We start from the raw sequence: 21107 nt of genomic DNA on the forward strand, positions 1-21107 counted from the left end.
CAAACCAAAAATGAACACCATAAGATAGATTTCCACAGTGACATGCTCATATGCCCTATGGTCTCACATGGGAATTATGGTACAAGCTGTTCAAACAGAAAATGCCTTTCAGAGCTCTAAGACTCTAAGACTGACTGTTACAATTGCATTAACCCCCGACTCCTGTTCTTCATGTCTTGGAGCTCTCATTGTATTTAAGCCTGAAATACAAAGCTAGAGTGGTTTTTTTTTAAAACTTCACATATGGACACCAGCCAAATATCTGGGGCCTGTTATTTTGATGTTCAGATGTGCATTGTGCTGTTTAGCATACGGATTTTCTTTATAATCAGCACACACCCAACATTTCCTCTCCAGATGGTAATGGGAAAAACCCTAAAACAACTGTTAGTAGTTACCTCATTTATCGCTCATTTTGGAAGACTCTTAGTTATCATGCCAAAAGGCATAGCATAAGACCCAAAGAACAGCCCTTCTCTTGTTGACAACTGAAGTTGTTAGATGTAGAACCCCAGAAGAAAGATTTTTTTAAAAGCCCAAAGAAATAGGGTGAAAAATTCCCGTAAAAAAAATCAGAGAAAGGTGGATTTCCCATTTTATGGACTATATAATCTTCCCCACTTATGCAAATGTTGTATAATGAGAGTTATTTTGTATTACTTTTACTATTGGATTTGCCTGTTCCTTTCTTAAGACCTTTAGGTGTACAAATTCATAATCACAACATTATACTAACAAAACTTTTTTTTTTTCCTGGAGAGAAAGAACAATAGAAATGTATATCTGATTGGCCACCTGGCTTTCTCTGTGTTTTGTTTTATAACTCGTTGTTCTTCCAGTTTTATGTCGCACTGGATAATCCATATTTTGACCTTTGTTAACACCTGACATCTTGATTCTGTTTTCTTAACGAGAAAGAAGATCATTAATGTTTGAGCTGTTACCTAACAATCCGTGCAAGTTAATGTTTAATTTTAAAGTTGCATTAAGTAAGCAGTAATATTTGAAAACTTCCCTTTGTTACATGAAATCTCAAGAAGACTCCATTTCTACAAGTACTTCAAAGGGTGAACAATGCTCTTCACTCCAGTCAGATAACCATTTTGAAATGAAATTGCTGCCTTCTACACTTGTGTGCACTTGTCCTAACAACTGCTTTTCATGGGGCAGTTTCATAACTACTACTGAAAAAGCCCCGTTATGTGCAAAGCAACAATTGTTATTAAAGAATTTTATTCAATAAGTGAGCAATAAAAGTTCTGGTTCACCAATTTTTCAACCAGCAGCAGCGGTCACTGAGGAGAGAAATGCTGGGAAATTCAAGCATACTTCTTTGGAGCAGATCACAGGGTGCAATGAAGCACAGGGCAGACAACCCTGCACCCATGGAGATTAAGCCTTTAAGTCCACAATCCTAAATTCAGTGGCATATGGGTCTACATGCATGGGTACATAAGCAGGATAACTCTGCCACTCAAGGAAAACCATCTGCCTTACTGCATTTGGTGTAGCCCTGCCCTCAGTTTCCTCCCAAACCTTCCACTGCTGGAGGTATGCTTTATTCCTCCTTGTTCCTATCATCAAGTCTATTTATTTGTATGGAGACTCCTTGTTCCCTACCCTATCTTCTGCAGAAAGCATTTCCACAATTAATCTACTTCTACCAGTATCCAAAATACAGATTTCTTTTGAAGTCCAAAAGAAATAATTAAGTATCTGGTCTGACCACATATACAGAATGTGGAATTTAACTCAGTTTCCCATGTTAAGACCAACAACTTGCTTTGAACTGAACTGCCAGCAGTGGTCGCCTACTTCTAATTTTATTTCACCGAAGCGCAGTTTTCAAGGCCTTTTTCTGGACTTCACTACACTAAACCTTAGTTACTCTCCTCCCTTATTCGGCAGTTCTGTACCAGTGCTTGAGAGGCAGCACTAGCTGATTCTCTGAGGATGGATGTACTTGTAATTAAAGTACATGTAATTCTGTCTGCTTCCCGTTTTTAAGTATAGCATACAGCAAACTGTTGGTTGCAAACAGCCAAATTATTCACATTTCCTTCTAACTGTTTCAGAAAAACTAAGTGCAAGCTCTATTTAAAACAAAACCATGCAATTCCAATGAAAAAAAAATTACAACTGAGAGTAAAATCCTTTGTTGAAAGAAATATCATGAAGAGGCTTCTATATTCCTTGAGTCTACATTTGGCAGATAAACTTATTCACCTCTGACCACTAATTAATAATAAAATCCCAGTGAGGATCTCTGACACAAACCAAGGCAAAATAACACTGTCTCGAGGATAGTGGTGACATCTCAGTATCTTACACTCACAGCCCACAGCAATGTTACCTGACCAGTCCATCACTGTTCCAGCTCTCCCTGCCCAGGAATCTGGTACAAAAGAAAGATGAACTGGTTCAGCTGTCAGAGAAAACTCTTCCTGACGTGGCCCTGTCACTTGATGGGTGTAGTCGAAAAGAAAAATTGAGCTCTTCAACAGCCATGCCTCTCACATCCCTTGCAATCCCAAAGCTGTCCCACTTCAGTGGAAGAGCTGGTGGATTTGGCCCATGCTAAGTGGAAAGAGGAAAAAGCCACCGAGTACCACATACACCATGAAGGTATGGAGGCCAGTCTAAGACTGCTTTGGGCACGTTAACTTTTTATTGCTTATTTTTTCCTTTGCTTTACCTTAATTATGAATTAAAGAAAATATATTATCCAAACACACACACATAAGTTCATTGAGCATACTATTTATTAGCATTCACTTAGCAGCAGATAAAGATTTCTTTTTTATTTAATTTTATTTCATTTAATTTCATTTTTCATTCCACTCCTTTCCATTCCATTTAATTTAAAATACTTCCCGATCATTTTATAATACTTTCACTTGAAGCTGAGAAAAATGACATATTCACCAGATTTAGGATATTCTGCTAATAACACATCAACATTCCTGACTTCAAAGGATTTAAGAGCTTTAAAAATTTCTGGCTGCTTATCACAGCAGGGTACAAAACTCCCAGGAAGGAGAACATCAGCTTCTCTGGGGACAGATTATCAGGGGCAGTTATAACCTTGTCCAGCATGTCAATGAACTTCTTGTTGGCCGCTTTTTTTTTCCTATGGCTGTGTAAATCTGTGCAAGCAGTGATATAAAGGGGCAGTTAGGTTATTTGTTTCTCAGCAATTAAGTAAAAAACGTGTCTTGCATGTTTATAAAGATAACACTAATAAACTGTGGATAGTTTTGAGGACTTGCAACAAATTCATATGATTTTGACCCCTGTACAAGGAGTGCTGGCAATGACACAACTCCTATCCTTGTACTGTTTGCATGCGGCCGTGCAAACAGTCGTCAGCAAATGCTGAGCAAGACATCTATCTCACTTAAATGGAGCGGGATGCAGTGACTCCCTGACCAGCTGTGTCAGCAGGAGAACCAAAGAGTGGATTTATCACCTCAGATATGATTCTGTACTAACGATTTTGGCCACAGTCTGTTGTCTCTGCACAGGATCACACTATCAGGTGGATGCACCAGCTTGGGTTAGCACTAGTTACAGTGTCTTTCCACAGACCTCCATTACTCAGTGTAAATGAGGCTGGAATCAAGCAATGGCGTATTGTGGATATGATAAGAAGAAGACTAAAAGCTCTGGAAACATCTGGATAGCAGGGCTGTCCAACAGCCATAAATTCCAGAAGCTTGAGTTCGCCTCCAGGTAGGCTAGAAAGAAACTACCTGCATTTTACCAGAAGTTTGTTGAAGCCAACACATTATTAGAAAATGTTTCCATTGGAAAAGTTGTTGGTTTTCAAATAAAATTTGTTTCATCAAACAATCTGTGATTGTTTCCAGCAGTTATCCAGCTCCTCTGTCAATGTATCGGGCAGGCACCTGCTTGTTCAAGCCCCTCTCCTTCCCATGCCTGTCTGCAGCCCAGCGTATTCAAGATCCTTGAAGCTCGTTTTCTCACTCCTAGCTAGCTCCTGATGCACAGACACACTAATACTCTTTACAATGCTTGGCCTCTCCTTGGTCCTCTCCTTTTAAGGTGCCACCACCTTAAAAGGCACCCACTGTTCAGTGTGCAAGCAACATCCCTAGCATGCCTAGTCATCCTTCCACAACTACTATTTACTGCCAAGATCCCACCTTCCTCTGTAGGAAACCTGTTTTTCCAGCTCTTTCCAGCTATACTCACATCTGCTCCTACCTTGGCTCAATTTTGAGAACTCCACAGTCTTTGCAGGTGCCTTTTCTGGAAGCACTTCTATCTATCCCTGAGGCACTGCCTACTCTTGGCTTTCTAAAGTAGGCAACTTCCCAAACTTTTTCTCTCCTCCTCATCCCACCAAGCTGGCCTTACATATAGGTACAGCTTTGTCCCTGATTTCCACCACTCACCACCACCATATCCACCCTTTCCTACCTCCCCTCCTGCACCCCAGAAAAGCCCTTCACATAGTACAACTGCTACTCCCCTGCGCTTCACTGAGAGTCTCCTACCTCAGAGCAGTAGCATAAAGAGCTGTGGCCAACCCCTCAGAGTAGAGGATGCTAAGTGATTGCAGAGCATGAAGAAGAAGGTGCTAGGATCAATTTGGGGAGAGTGTTTTGACCTAGAGCAGAAAATTTCTATTACTCTTCATTTGAGCTGTTTTCCTCTCCCAGCCATGCAGTGGTGGGAGACCATTTGGGGAGTCTGGTGATCCCTTCAGACTGACATACGTGTAAGGCTGTGAAGATGGCAGCAGCTGTGGGAGAGCTATAGAGTTGTCAGGGTAAATAATAAGTGGCAAACTCACCGGCTTGATGTACTTGAGCCATGAGGAGACCCCGTGTGACTTCTGCTTACCCACAACTCCATGATCATAGAGCCAGGGGCTGGAGCAGGGCTGGAGTGCTGACTCTCGTGTCCCACAAAAGCAGGGGAACACCACACTGCTCTGAAAGCTGTCAGGGGAGGTTTTGTCAGGAAATTCTAGGTCATCATCACTTTTCATAAGGATTCACTTGCTCCGCCAAAGCATTCACACCTAATTTTTGTTAGGGAAAGTTTCTCAGCTCCAGAATGAAATTTTAATGGGGAGAGATGGAAAGGGACTAGCCCACCTCAAACAGGCTAATAACTAGGGCATCCAAGGTACAGAGCCTGGAATAAGGAGATAGGGGAGATCAGAAACAAAGGAGTTAAAAATGCCTGTCCTGTAACCTGGGTGTGGGGGAGCACTGCATGGTAATGTATTGATTACTTTGGAAAGCTCTGAAGGCTTTGTTTCATCTCAAGGCAGAGTGGGAAAAGTCCAAACTTGAAGGACACAACAGCTAAAAATAATCACACTGGAAAAAGCTACAAAGGTGTAGGTGGGGGTGTAATGTTTGTAAAACACTGTAATCAAAATATTTTAGCAGATAGCATTTGCAGACAATTCACTTTAAAGCTGCTATGTGGGGCATCCATATAGATTGCATTTCTTTCATTTTCTCCCACACACGATCCTTGTTGGATTTTGAGCAATAAAACTGATACACACCTATTAGGATCTTCTTCCTCTTGCCATGCTCACCCTAAAACCTTCTGGAGTCTGATCCCTAACCTGAACGAAAATCCGGGAGGTTGTCTGGCCTCTTTGCGCCATCTGCTGTCTTCCACAGACCTTAGCATTCAACTCACACATTTTTTTGATTGCACAGAGCACTGATTAGATGTTTTCATAGATATATCGATTAGAATTGTATGGTCTTGTTCCTGAGAGGTAATAGTCGCTCAGAACCCCAACTCACTTTTTTTTTTTGCCTTTTTTTTTTCCCCCTACTATTATCACAGTCATATTGACCTCCAACAGGTCACAGCCTATTCAGGATTTCTCCAAATTATTTCCAACCTTTTAATAAGTCGCCTCCCTTTGGTTTTAAAATGTTCCAATGCTCAATTACCCCGGCTTCAAAAAAGTATGCCTTGTTTCTAATTACTTTTATGCCCAAATAATGTACTGTTTTTCCTCTGAGATGGAAAGGGGTCTTCAAGAAGCCAACATAATGAAAAGATAACATTCTTTCTTTGTCTTTCCACAAAGACAGCCTACAGCTTAGTCCGTGCATTCCCAGGCTACTTCCTGGATGTGAAATGATATATAATTAAACAAACACCTTCCTCAGAGCTGAAGAAAGGACCAGTGTCTAAAAATGTCACCTCCAGCTGCTGGATACCAAATGCTTTGTGAGAGAAAGGCTCTGTGCCTGAAGGCTGGAGATGTTCAGCTGAAAGCCCCATCTGAGCACAATCAATATACAGCAAAAGGAACCTTGAGGCTACCAAAAACATTACATTTCCAGATCTGCCAGCTTAATAATTGTCTAAGATATGGGATATTGGGTTAAGCTGACATGGCCATAACAGTAACTAATTTACTTTTAAAACTAAAGCCCACTTATACTTTGATTAAGATAAGCGAACGCTTTTCCAGTCTGAATTAATATACTTGATACTTCAACAAAAAAAAATTAGCTTATGTTCAGCTCGTTGTTTCTGGCGGGAGCAAAAAAAAAAAAGGAAAGCTGTTACTGGGGTTTCATGTAACAAAAAATCAGCCATTAGAACAGCCATAGGGGAGAGAGCAAAAGTGCAGCTAGCTGAAATGCATTTCTGACAGTAACTAATACTGGATGCTACAGGAAATAATATATGTAATGACGCAGTGAGAGAGCAATCCTTTCCCCTGTTTATACACTCTTTCTTCAGCAATCAGCAGCTGTGAGTTCCTGAGGTGATGGATGCACTCCAACTACATTTAACAGCCACCAGTGGACCAATCCTTCATGATTTTTCCTGATCTTTTGTCTAGCTATGTGAACTTCAGTCTCCACAGCATCCTGTAGCAATGAGTTCCTCAACTGAATTTAGTGTTGTGCAGGAAGGATTTTTTTTGTACTGCTTCTCCACCATCACAAGCATGATAATATTTCATTCACCCTATAAAGACTTCTAGGCAAAAAGGTAGCTAGAAACTCAACTTCCTAAAGTAAAAACCCATAAAGAAAATAATCCTTTGAAAATAATATATATGCCTTTTGGAAATCTCTTTTTAAAAGGCAAAAACTCATTCTTTTTTCCTTGATAAATTATCTTTATCATGAATTTGCAAGTCTAAAGGATCACAGGATGAACATGCTACCAGCACGTCATGACTAAAGAGACGCAAAATGCAACAAAGCCACCTTCTCCCTGGGTTCACCACATGCTGCTCAGCCTTCTTAAGGACAGAACCAATAGTTATTCACATGTCTTAAGTGCTAGTAGGTGTGGTTTTGCTTTATGGATTCATATCAGAGATGAAAAATTTACCTTAAAACTGTGTGTGCTCTAATGCTTTTCAGGCATTGATACATGTATATACATATCATACAGTTAGATTTTTCCCTTTAACTTGGCAATTCTGAAACTATTCTAAATGCAGTATCATTCAATGCCCATTGCTGCAAATAAAACTCAATCAATTTAAGGTAAACAGAGAAACTGCTATTTCCCTAAACATTTAGCTCGAATAATTCCAAAGCTTCTCTTGCTATTGTTATCCCTTATTTGGGATTACATATTTTAAATGTCAGCCTCCTACACTTGAACACAACACATAAAGTACTTTTCTTGCAACATTAATTAATGGTGCAAAATTGCCTTTACTGGTGCCTAAAAGGGACTTCATACAGCATATATAAATGTATTTCCATGTTGGTAAGATTGGCCAGATCTCTGATCTACAATTTGCACAGTTCAAAACAATGATGCCACAACACAGCACTGGTTGAAATTATTTGATGGAGCATATTTTATTAGAATATGCTGTTTCTGGCAAAACAATTTTGTAGGATCTTGTCATTTCTTATAAAAGCAGTTATATATGAAATATGTACATCAGATCAAACCCAAAATAGAATATTTGGGATTGACTCCTTTCTGGAATATTGTCCTGACTTCCTCCTTTCATATTATTTAAACTCACTGATATTTCATTAACCTAACATATTACGTGAAATATTTTACATTTTTACAGGCAGCTAAACTTTGCCACTTTCTACCTTTAGACTACTCAACTTCCCAGCTTTTTCAGGTATATATATTCAGGTAATATATACCGAAGTATGGCTACAAATAGTGTTACAGTTTAGTTTAATACAGTCTATTTGCTTTTTCACCCCTGATAGAATTTACCTTGCCCTTGTCACTTGATAAATGGTTGGCAACTACAGCTTTTTGTCCACTTAGCTCTCCCCAGATGTGGTGCAGTCTAGTACTGTGCCATTAGATGTCACTCTGGACCATGCAAAAGAAGATCAAAGCATGAACCAGCATCTTCCCATCAGCAAACAACCATCTCAGTTTCAAAACGGGAGATACGTCTTCCAAGACTGCACCTTACCCATGTGCCCTCTCCAGTATGTACACCTTGGCCTCCACCTCCACGTTCCTCTGCGGCTACTGGCTGTGCTGACACAACAGCACACACCGGAAAGCAGGTCAGGCGCCATACAGCAAAACTCGGTCCTGCCTTCCTTTCATTTCACGAAGGAACAATTTCTAAGGTCCATAGTTTTCAATCACATGGAGATACCATGAAAAAACACAGCTGTGGGGTGCCTCTGGGAGGGCCGAAGGGCAATGCTGAGCATGGTCTCTGAGCTTAGAGCAAATAGTCCAGCAAATGAGATGTTTGGTGGATTGGATCTGAAGCCAACTGACTAACCGCTCTATTCCTGCATTGCTTCTTATGGGTTCTGCTTCCTTTAGTCTTTTTGGTTGGTTGGTTTGTTTGTAGTTTTCACCTGACTGAGTTGTTCCCAGTGAAGCATTTCATCAGTTTGTTGTGACTCCCCCAGGGGAAGGGGGGAGTGATGGTAGCTTTGATCTCAGGGGAAGACATAGCAGTGGCAAGGTGAGGTGCTCCCACGTCTGTCAGGTGGATTCTGCTGATGCTGAAATCCTGGGGGAAAAAAACCCACATATTGACTTCTCGTGGCAGCAGGATCAGAGTCTAACTGCACTTATGGTGTTTATTATATTTCCAACCTTCCAGTCTAGGGCATCATGGCATTTTATGCATAAACTGCAGGGAGCAGAGCTGCCATGTCAAAACAGGACAAATTTTAAAAGTCCCCAGATTTCCTGCTGACATGACTGTATTGCATACAACAGCAGTGGAGTTTTGGGCGCATCCTGGAATTTCAGCCAAAGGGAAAAGTCCTGTTTGGGATAAGACTTTTGCCCATTGCCACATAGTTCCACTAATTCTAAGCAGCTCAAGAACAGCTGAAGGTGGGGCATCTTTGAAGTACCTTGTAATCTAATCACATTTATGTCTTTTTAGGCAGAGCACCTCATATGTCGCAGCAAGACAGGGTTGGATTAATTTAAAAGGAAATGAAAGAAAGGATTATAAAACCCCAGAGGTTATTAAAGGTTCTGCTTTCTGATAGCAGAGGCATTATACCCTCTCAGAAACCACACTGCATATACACACACAGGTGGAGAGCCAAAAGAACAGCGGTTGTGGGTATAAGCCCTGACAGCCATGTAAGTAAAATTCACTTTGAATCAAGTGAGAAGCATAGCACTGTCAGGCTGAGAGCTCACATACCAAAAATGACAGCCTTCATTGGAGAACTTAGCCCAGGAACCAGTTACATAGGGAAGCAACTCTTATCCCTCCTCCAGAGATGGGTACCCAGAGCACATGTTCCTGGGGGTCACATCACATGGCTGTGCTGTTTTAGGGGGCTCCCAGTGTGCCTAAGACAGACAAAGTGACAAGTCTGAACACAAACACCAAGGATGCAGGACTGCTGCAAAAAACACTGAAGTGTTCCAAGTCCAGCCTGGTGTGTAAATATTGACTTGATATCAGCATCAGGTGGGGAGTGTTCTTTGGGGTAGGAGTAAAGCATTTCACACTGAGGCATTTCAAACTGAGGTGGCCCATTTTCCAGCAGGAAACCAATACCTTTCAACTTCTGACTGTCACCATCAGTTCACCATTACAAGGTGCAAGCTGCTGCTCTGCATGCTGGAAAAAGGATGGCTGAAGTTGCACCGCAACTGTTCTCCAGAAAACCTGTTGTATGATTCAGCCGGTGTCCTTGAAGGCTCTAAGGTTTGTCTGAGACAGTTGTCTTCTCAGCCTCCAAGACAGCAAAGCGTGTCTTTTTATCCCACCTTCATTCTCTTCAGCAATGTTAGAAAGGGAAGTGAGCATCTCCTCCTCCATTACACCCTCTTGAGTCTCATCTTCTTTCCTCATTTTCCCACATTCATCCAGGGGACAACGAGAACCTCATCCCAAATCTCTGTGTTAGGATAGTAAAGTAATGCCTGCCATCTCCTCTGCATTTCACCTTATGTGGTGGAGAGAAGAGACAACGCCATTCATTTCAACACTGCTTCCAGAGATCTATAAAGACAAAGACTTCCTGTTGCTACCTTAATTTGATGTCCTGGGAGGAGTGGATTACTGTCTCCTAGCCAGGATGGATCTGCAATGGAATATGCTGATTAGCAAATAGAAAATGTACACAAAGCAAATCTAGCCTTCCAAATTTTCTCTAGGAAGAGCTTTACAGGATTTACACAAGAATTTGTTTGCAGGGAAGGAGATTTGAGCATCTAATTGAAAACATCCTGTTCTGTGAAGATGAAATATTTCTTTGGCTGCCCACACATGCAGAGATGCTTTGTTTTTTGCAAGTGTTTCTGTGTTTGTCCTTAATCTGTACTGCAGCTGGTACATCAGTGTTATTTTACAGGTATTAAAAACATTCAGCAGGGTAGCTGCTAGCTAAGGTTTCAGACTCTTGATAACAGATGGCAGATGTTCTTCATGGTAGCAACGAGGATAGCAGCTGCCTCTGTTTTGGAAGAGAGAATGGAGAAAACTTGATCCACACTGATGTTTGGAGAGGGCTGGTCTTAGGGCTTCTGGCATACCTAGCAAGGTTTAAAAAAGCACTAATGTCTCACTTAAGGTCAGAAGAATAGGGCAAAAAAGATCTACCTTGCTGCTAATGTGGGTCTGAGCACTAACTTCTCCACCTTTGCAAGGCAAATTCTGGGTAAGGATTCTGCCATGTACCTACTCTGTTCAGACAGAGCTTTTGAAGAACTATATCTATACAAAACAGAGGAAATTTATCAGTGCTGCAGGGAAGAGGAATCTGGGAAGCAGGAATGGAAAAGACCTGATAGATAATTTCAGCTCAGTAAAAGGGAAGAAAAGAGTCTGTGCTAGTTGATCCTACTTCACTCAAGCTGCTGCAGAAGGCATACATGTGAGAGAGCTATGGTGTCTCTCAGGCAGGCTTGCACAATGCTCTCAGGGGACGCCTAAGCTATGGCATGGGGCCATGAGCTAGCACCACAATTAAAAACACCATGGCTGTGCCAGAGTAGTGCTGAGGCACAAAAGAGCTCAGGGACACCGACACAATAACACTCACACAGTCCTGCTAGGACCTGAAGGAGTATCTCTGGACACATACTGCACTGATGTAGCAGCTCGCTCCAGATCTCCAAAATGGCACAGTGCTCCCATGGTCAGTGAGAATAGAAATAGCAGCAGTCTCTCCTGAGAGTGAAGAATGTCAGATCTGAGAGGTGAAGAGCAAACACGTGCAGATAGGAGAAGGACAAGCCACCAAATCCAAACACGACCTGAATAATTTTTGGAGGTTCGGTTAATCCCTTAAAGGACTTCTGATTTCCTCTATTTCTCTCCATGTCATTCAGGATTCCTGATGATGCTATTGATTTTTTTTTCTATAATCACTCTTAAATACATAGCTGTGAAAACACTTTCAAATAGACATTGTATCTTCAAACCCCTTCTCCAACCTCCAGGTTAAATTAATGTAGTGGGGCAGGCAGTCAGGCAAAGCTTTGACTGAGATCTAGAAATGCCTGCCCCTCGCTGACCTAAAAGTCATGCTTACCTTGTGGCAGTGCTATACTTTTCTGGTTCTTACACCAATACATTTGGCAGTAACTGTGCACCAGTGCATCATGGTCTACAGTGTTGTATAAACATAATAATTACAAAAGCCCCCACATGAGGGGTAAATGCTCCTCTGAAATTCCTTTGCCAACTCTTGGCATTGGTATTTCAGAGAACACATGCGCCCACAACACCAAAGCACAATTATCTCAGTCAGTGGGACAAGGGCGCTAGCAATTCCTGCAGTTGTGCTGCACCCACTCCCAATGGCAGCATGTCTGTTGTCCAGAAAACCTCTTATCAATCACAGGAAACGTAGGTCAAGCTCAGACCAAGCTTAATTGCCCGGACATTTTTCAAGCTGGATTCAGGTATGTTCAAAGTGGACCTGGCTCAATAGCTTTAATAGACAGATAATTTATATGTAGGGAGTACTGAGTCATTACCATGCGAAATTTTCTAGCAGTGCCATAACTGAAATACACTCTAGTGTTACTTGTGCTTCTCTAGGAATTAGAGAGTGGCATCCTTTGGGAGAATTTCTCTGCTGTCTCAATCTTGATGCAGATTTAACACAGCACCCTCTTAACATAGGCGTCTGTCAATTCTGTAAGCTCCTCTACTCCTGTTCATTCAAGCAAGCCCTCCGCAACACATCTGAAGCTGAGTATAAGAACATTCAGCAGGAGGTGAGACTCAGGATGCTTATTTTCTGGCCTGGCACAGGTGGGAAGAGTACCTGCTATCACTGCAGCCAAAAGGACAGCAAGACAAGTAAGGGATGCCTTGTATGCTCACATTCGTACATCAGAAAGACATGTGGAAAGAGAATGAGGCCATGTGGGTCTCCCATGGTGAGGGATGAGATGTTACGTACGGTGGTACGTACAGAACATAGTACTATGTATTTCACACAATACCAAATCATCTCATGTCCAATTAACTGTGTTATATGTCTTTTTGCAATCAAATTATGATTAAGGATTATTTGGGCATGGGTTGCTGATATTCATTTATAATACTTTAAGTGATTTTAAGAACCCAGTATTTTATAAAAAACTCTAGTTATAATTTCCTGTCCCCTGCCTTTCCTAGGTGTTCACATGGCAACATACTTTGCAATCAAACTAGTCTAATAAAAAATCCAGTTAAGAATGTAACTAAGGAATCTTCATAGGCACCTGACAATAAACACAAATTTGCTGAAGAGGAATAAGTTGTAGAGAGGATGACAGGGCAAAGTCGGGGCATAGATAATGTATATGTGTGTGTGTTCTTGTGTGTTTGTTCACAGCCTATTCACACAAAAAAAATTGTGAACAGAAATGTTAAACAAAGCACAAACTCCACAGCCTCAGTAGCAGAGGAATTAGAGATCAGCTATGCATCTCCCATTCATCTTCCCCATCCTGGAATGTGCAATATGTGCTTTAGCCCATCCCATTGCTGAGCACACAGTCAGTGTCTCAGCATGCTTGTAAGTTTTCTATTTGTTTTTCCACTGCTCGCTAATGGCTTATAACTGCCCCTGATCACCACCCTGCTGCAAAGACATAATGAACTGAGCAGACCCTACATGCAAATGGCAAAGCATGCAAAACACTAACTATTGGTACTGATACGCAACTGGAGTTTTGCAAACCTGCTGGTGTTGCATAACATGCTGAAAATACAGTCTCACAGAATAAGCACCACCTTTCTGCCAGCACAGCTCTTCTTCTGCAATATGCCTAAGAGCAAAGAACTATTGTCTGTAAAGTAATTCAATTTTATTCAGTAGCTAGTTCAGTTAACCTTTACAGGAAAGAAAGAAGTGAAAAAGAAACAAATATCACTATTTTAGTTTGCCACTGCTCTTTTTAGACATGAAAAAATGAAGCAAAGGCTTTGTTGATGAGAAAGTTTGCAATAATATTGCTTCACTGATGCATTTAGCAATACTGCAGTGGTGTGATGTACACCAGCAAATTTTGCCAATTTATAATGCTGAAGCAATCTCTGCTATGGTTTTGTCACTGACCTAGCTATGGGGCCCAGACAGGCCCCAGCTTTGGGAAATGGCGACACAACTGAAGCTCTGCGATTAATTCTTTCAGGGTGGACTCAGCATGAAAGCACACTCCCCAAGGCATGTTTTATGTATGTCTGCTCCTTCTTACAGAGGCAAAGCAATGGTTAAAACACAAGATTCAGTACATGGGTTTTCATGCACTTCCATCCTAGCGAAAGGAAAGGATTTAACATTATTGGAATGAAACAAGCAATTTGATAAGCCGCCTTCTCCCATCTCAGGTGTTGCTGACATTGACGTGCTTCTGTGGGGAAACATACATCTGCACTTTCTAAAAGAAGTCATTTAAGTGAAAACATTTCCCAGTCGCCACAGCACTCAGTGTGATTCATATACACCATCATATAAATCTTATTAGCTCACAAAACTCACAAAAGTATTCCCACTAACCATTCAGGTCAGTGGAGCAAACTGCATCTGCCCCATTTTATCTTTCCTAGAAAAGAGAGTGCATTTTAAAGCATGCCCAATAAAATCACAGTCCTCACAAGTCAGCAGGTTGTCAGCTTGTTTTTTCTGCTTTTTAGCGAAAGAATCCAAAAGGAGCAGGCCTATGACCATCCAGCAAGCTAAGGGTGCATTATCTGGATGCGTTCAATGCCTGTTAGTCAATAAAAGTACATTACCATGCCATCCTCCGCATTGCAGTCTAACCCCCACTACCTGCACAGATCTCCAATGCAAATAAATATGAACACCAGCTAAATCAGCATGCTGTAAAACTGTAAGAGGAATTCCTCTTTCTTTCCATGTTCCTCCTGGATATCCTTAAGCTAACTATTTTAACAAAAGATGTTTTGTTCTGAATGCCCTGACCCAGAATTTGCAGAAGTATTTGGCAAGATTAAAATTAGTGGGTCTTTAGGCTTCAGTTTAGCAAGATATTAATGCGTGTGCCTAACTTTAAGCATAGAAGTAGTGCTTTTGACTTCAGTGGGACCACTCACCTATTTAGAGTTAGGTGAGTGTTTACATATCTTGCTGAATAGGTGCCTTGGGGCTTTCTAACCATATGTCCTGAAAACTTTTGCCATCCTTAACTAAGCTTGTTGATACATCACCATGAAAGGACCCTTTTTTCTCCCTCTTTTTTTCTGGCATTGTGTTTTATTCTCATTGGAAAAACTATTTGAAGTTGTTTTGCACTAATTAAACTTTAAGCTACATCTGTCCAGAAAAAAGGTAGTGCCCTTCCCTTATAAGACCTCAGAGTTAATCAGCAGAATCCTACAGTATGGCAGGAGGAATACTTTATACTCTGGAACTGCATACTGGCATGTAGCTTTTCCTGTTGGAAATACATTCCTTTTTCAAAGAAGTAGGCTCAGACCTTACACACACCAGGTTTTGCTTTGTTTTTCAGAGAAGTATGGAACTTTGAAAATAGAAAGATCACAGAGAGTTACACACACACACACACACACACACAAAGAATGGTGAAAAGACAAATCCACATGCAAATGCTAGTTAAGACTCTGATGTGAAGCGTACAATGTGAAATATACAGCAATGGAACAACAATTCTCTGATTGGTGCAACTTTAAAGGCTTTGATGGATGCACTTCTTATTAACGCTGGATAAGTGAAAGAAGAAAATTGGGATCCCTTGGACTAGAGGAAAATAAAAACGATAAATGATTAAATCAACAAAACAGCAGAGACTGTGATTCCAAATATTTTTAGAAGACAGCTGTGCAATCCAAAGATATTTCCAATATTAGCAGAAAAGCCTGTAAGTAAAAATAAGCTGTGCATGTAAGAATGAGAGCAGACCCTGGAATGAGGGATTACAAGTCACTTGGAGTAATCTGGCATACAAACAGAAAAGGTGGCATCTTGGATATGCAAACATGATCACCTATATTGAAAAGCTGTTGAAGGGAATGAAGTAAAGGGAAAGCAGTAATGAAGGACCGAACTGGGAGGAGTGTCTGGAACTGTACTGCAATGTTGCTGGAATTCATGTTTAACATTAACCATCAGGAAGCGGGTTTTAAACAATATTGTAAGGAAATCTCCAGGTGATGTGAACTTGCTAAGCATTATGAATGATAATGAGGGCAGAAAAATATTGCTGCAGAGCCAACAGAAATCAGGAGGACAGAAAGAAAGTGAGGTTCTGCTGGGAAAAAAATACAAGCTATAATTGGTGGGAGGAAATATGGAAAGGAGGGAGGCTGCAAGAGAGAATTAAGGACTAATATCAGGATTAACTAGTAGTCAGTTCTGAATTTTCATCAAGATGCCAATGAGCGAGACCAATAGGTGTAAAAGAAGGTATCTCCACTCAGTGTGGAGAAATAATCATTATTGTCCTTGACTTCTGATGTAACAGCACAATGCAGACTGTGTCCTGGTTTTGTGCGCCTGATTTCAGGCAAGCACTGACTTGCAAACTGTTCTTAGCAGGAGCTGAGGTGAAAAAGGGCACCAAGTGAGCACAATCTAGTGCAAGGCTACAAGCCACCTCAGAGGAGGGCTAGTGCCGGCCTGGACAAAACAGGCCTAGCCTGCAAGGGCAGCAGAATGACCGTGCTTCCATTTCCTCTTTGCCTGTGCCCCAGCCCAAGCAGCCAGCCTGGCTCCTTCCATCAGAACAGAGATGAGGTTTTGAAGTGATGGGGAAACACTGCTGCCCCTCTCGGCAGCAAGTTACTCATAGCTCCTCTTCAAAAACTGCCCTACTCCTATCTCTGTGGGACAGCCTTCTGGTCCAGCTCCTCCCTTTAGGTCTGTCCATCCCATGGCAGAAGCACCCCACATCCACATTTGGCATCTCATTCTTAGAGAAGCCAAATTAGAAGTTTCCTTTATTTCCAAAGAGTCTTACACCAACTTTGTGTCCATGAACATGTGGCGGTGCAACGACTCTGAGCACTCGCCCCAGGCCAACCGTACTCACCACATGTGCCCCCCAGACACCTCTGGTTACGATCTGTTGTAAACTTAGACCTCTTGCAGTTCAAATGATTTCTTTGTGCTTTGACTTCTTCCCTGTTAATTTAGGATGGCAACGCTTTCAAGATCCTTGGCAAGAAGCCATTATAGCCACACCAAACTGTATAACTTTTTTTCCATTAGGTTCCCACATCTCCCATTCTTTCTGAATACTGATGCCCTCAACTCTGTTTTCTGGCTTAACTCTCAGGCTTCTGTCCCCAGACTCATCCTGGCTACTGTGTGCCACTCTTTCTGCCTACCTGGATTTCTGATCCCCACCACTTTCTCTATTCTCCTGCATATTCTGTGCTTCTTGAGTACCCATCTGTGCAACAGTTGCTTATGTGTCCCCCCCCCAGTTTGCCTATCTATCCACAGATTTATGGATATGCACACATTTTTATGTGGTCCAAAATATGGGCTTTTAGTTACGAAGACTTCAGTTGGAGGGCATAAACTGGAAAGAGACAAGAATAAGCACTTTCACACTAAGCTTGTAACAGTCCTCAGCAAAGCCTCCTCCCTCCTCCCTTCCCTGCAACCCCCACCATTGTGCTGGGAGTGTCAAAGGAGAATCAATTTGCAACCCTCCAAAAAATAAACAGAAATAATCACAAAACCAGATGGACATATCCTAATCCCCGGTAGCTGAAGGCAGGATTTTACTCGTGTTTTTAGAAGATTCCTCTTTCTAAAGACCTCCATCAACTCAAATCTGTTTTTGTAGCAGAAGCTGTATCTGTCAGCTGCACTCTCGCTTCCTTTTCCCTATCCATTACCATGTAAGCTGTAGTTCAAAAAGTCATTTTTTTCAATTCAAATTCTCTAAACTCTAGAAAGAGACCTTCCCACTAGTGATTTGTTTCTTTCTAATTAAATAAAGTAATCCTTGAGACACCAGCCCTTAAGAAGAATGTTTTCAAAGGCAGCTGCTCTGCTAATTAGACAAAATGCCTGGATGATGGCAATTTACTTACCGTCACCTCACAGAGGGACATACAATACTATGCATTCTCTGGCAAACAGTGCTAGCACAGAACTAACATTACCCAGTGGTGGGCAACATAAGGGTTTAGTCCACTTTCAGGATATTCTTAATGGTCGAACTTAACATTTCCAAAAAATGGCAGAAGGCTCCATCCCATGTCGTAGCAGAACCCTGTACCGCTAAGCAGTGCCTCAGTCTTTTTACATAGAAGGATATGCTCAGTACACATCTTCTTCGGCATACGACAAACAAGAGTGACAGGTACAAGAATTGCACTTTGCCTTATCTCGAGTAAGATAATGGCTTGTGTTAGGCTTGGCTCAATCCACATGTGACTGCTCTGCATCCTCCAACTAACCTTCTAAACATCTGTCAGATGTCAACAGCTCAGAAGATTGCCTTATGCAGTATCTCTGCATGAGACCCCCAGCGGGATCGATGGCAAGAGGCTTGTGGAGCTCCCAGGAACAACAGGACAACATAGAGGACAGAGAGGCTGGCTGGCAAAGGGAGGATGCTGGTGCACGCATTGAGTTTCTGTCATGTCAAGAGATAGTCCTAAACAAACAGATTCTTCCTCAACTATTGCTAGACATGCCAATGTCAGTACAGGCTAAAGACACAACTAAAACACACACAGGCTGAAGCCTATGTGGGGAGACTTTATATCCCTCCAAAAGGTAATGTTAACAAAAACCCCTCTGAATTGTTTTTCACAACAAAACATAAGCAAACACAGGAAGCAAACTGCAATTTAGCTCTTGAAGTTGTCTGATATACCAAAGCATTTTGTGTACTCTGGACTTCATCCAAAGCAAACATTCAACTACTTTTCTTTTAAACACATCTGGAGGTCAATACAAATTGTCCTACCCTTAACATTAGTCCCACACAAACTGGCTAACATGCACCCACAAAACAGGGAGTAAAGTCATTTCTGTGGTCACATGAATGATTCGGCTTCACTTTCAAGTCCTACCACAGATTTCCTGTTCGATCCTGCATAAAAGGGTTAACCTCTTTGTACATCTCCATCTGCCAAACAGGGTAAATAACACCTGCCTCCTTTCTGGTGGTTTATGAGGCTCTGAGGGCATGTCTCTACCACAGGTGCAGGCACACCCAAGCTGGCTCCATATGAGGAGTACTAATTGTGTTCCTCATTTTTCGAGGGATTCAAATTAAAATGCCCAGTATTCAATTTACTAAAGTGCTGAGTGCTCAGAACTGCAACTGAAGTCAAAGGGAACTCTGCTTGGAACAATCAAATAGATATATATTAACTGTATAATACTAAGTACACTGAAAAATCAGGCCAAAGGCATCTCCAATGGGCACCTAAAATGAGCGAGCATCTCTGAAATGAAACTCTGTGCCTCAGGTCCCCTCCGAGAAAACAAAAACAGCTTTATACCTTTTGGGATGTTGTAAAGACATTATTCATTCATACCATAAGGCACTTAAAAGCTAGAATGCTAAGTATATTTTTAAAAAGCAAAAGGAAATTCTATTGGCAGTCACAGCTTAAATGATCTGCAGTAAATAAGGCATGGGCTGGAGCATGAGGACAGAGGACGTTGAGTAGTTGCCCACTGATCACCTGTCTTTCATTCTATACACTTATTGAGGAATAGACCTGTGGAACAACACTGTGCGATCACATCATACAAATGAGGACCTAAAATAAGGTTATGTAGACAAATTGTTTTACTTCCTACTGTTTTGGTGTCTGATTTTGCAAACATATCATTCCTTCACTACAGCTTTTTCGTAAAATTTAATTTACCTCAGGATCCATAGGTGGAAAACAGAAATCTTATGCCGACTCTTGCATAAATCAAGAATAATGTCTTTGAAATTAATGGAATTAAAGTAACATAAGTGAAAAGTCAAACCTTTTGGCTTCTGAAAAGTGCAAGCCACATTTCAATATTTGGATTCAGTGCACTAAAGCTAGGCAGCAAAATGGGGTGTTACCTATAGACTGCTCCCTTTTTTTAAGTCATTCTTGAAGTCTAGTGAAACTTTACAGAGCATCAATATCGAACATTCTTCTCTATCAGTCATTAAGAATAGCAGAAGTTTTATAAGTCCCTACTATGAAGCTTTCACCTTTACCTCTACCAGTCCCCCACATAATCGCACAGTTTTAAATCTGGGGCGATTCACACGTTTTACTCTCTCCTTCAGAAACCAGATAACACAAGCTATTTGTTGAGTTATCTGAAAAGATTAAGTGACATCACAAGGGTTCTGGGGAAGAAAGTAATCAGTACAACAGAGGGGATAATCAGGAAGCTGATTAGAATAAAGATACTGCTGTGATATAGCCCATTTGGGATTTAATGTATGAAAAGATAAAAAGATGAAAGAAGAGGAAGAACAAAGAGCAAGGGATAACAGTTGCTTGTAAAGGAAGGAGGAAAAGAAAGAAAGATATATGACCTTATATTATCTAATTCTCCTAGCACGTATATACTAACTGGTATTTGTGTCAGTGACTCGTATTTGGTCATGTTAGAACATGGATTGAATAAAATAAGGAACCGTGCTGTATGTCTGTTTTAACAAGTGCCAAGCTGAAACCCGAACGTTTCAGCTCCTCATACCTGCAGTGGCATTTTGCAAGATTCTTGCCACACGCTACACACTGATGGTTGTTTGCCACGCTCCATCTGAGAGGTGACAGCATTTCATGCTGTCTTCTGTCAGCACCTTCAAGAGCATCTCAGTTTTGAACTCAGTTTTTCTTTCCACCTTGTAGACGAAGAGTTCAGTCATCCTGGCACTGAGGCATTGCTCTGCACAGGGAAGTTCAGCGAGATGAATGGGGAAGGAAGAAGAGCAGACGCATATTCATTAAAAAGAAAGATAAAAAACCCAAAACATGCCTTAGATGATGTCATACATATCATACCTCATACACAGTTTAACTAAGCACTGTAGTGCTGTGACCATCAGTCATTCCTGTTCCTGCAGTTCCATCTGCAGCTGGAGACATTTGTGAATATTTGTGCATGACTTGTCAGAATAGGACCTCTCTGGACCCCTTCTGACATAGTTCAACTTTGCAGGGTAAATATTGTTCTCAAATCTTCAAGCTACATGAAAACTGT

The 21107-nt window shown here is 41.3% G+C and overlaps 1 protein-coding gene across 1 annotated transcript in view; it reads left to right on the forward strand.

Moving 5' to 3' along the window:
* Nucleotides 1–3625: 3625 nt before the first annotated feature.
* The window catches only part of DACT2 (dishevelled binding antagonist of beta catenin 2), a 32947-nt gene continuing 15465 nt past the window's right edge, over nucleotides 3626–21107 (forward strand). Inside the window, 1 exon segment of the mRNA XM_050893229.1 lies at nucleotides 3626–3732. Coding sequence (XP_050749186.1) covers nucleotides 3626–3732 — 107 coding nt within the window.

This window comes from Gymnogyps californianus, chromosome 3, assembly GCF_018139145.2.
Source record: "Gymnogyps californianus isolate 813 chromosome 3, ASM1813914v2, whole genome shotgun sequence".
In the NCBI taxonomy this organism is placed as follows: Eukaryota; Metazoa; Chordata; class Aves; order Accipitriformes; family Cathartidae; genus Gymnogyps; species Gymnogyps californianus.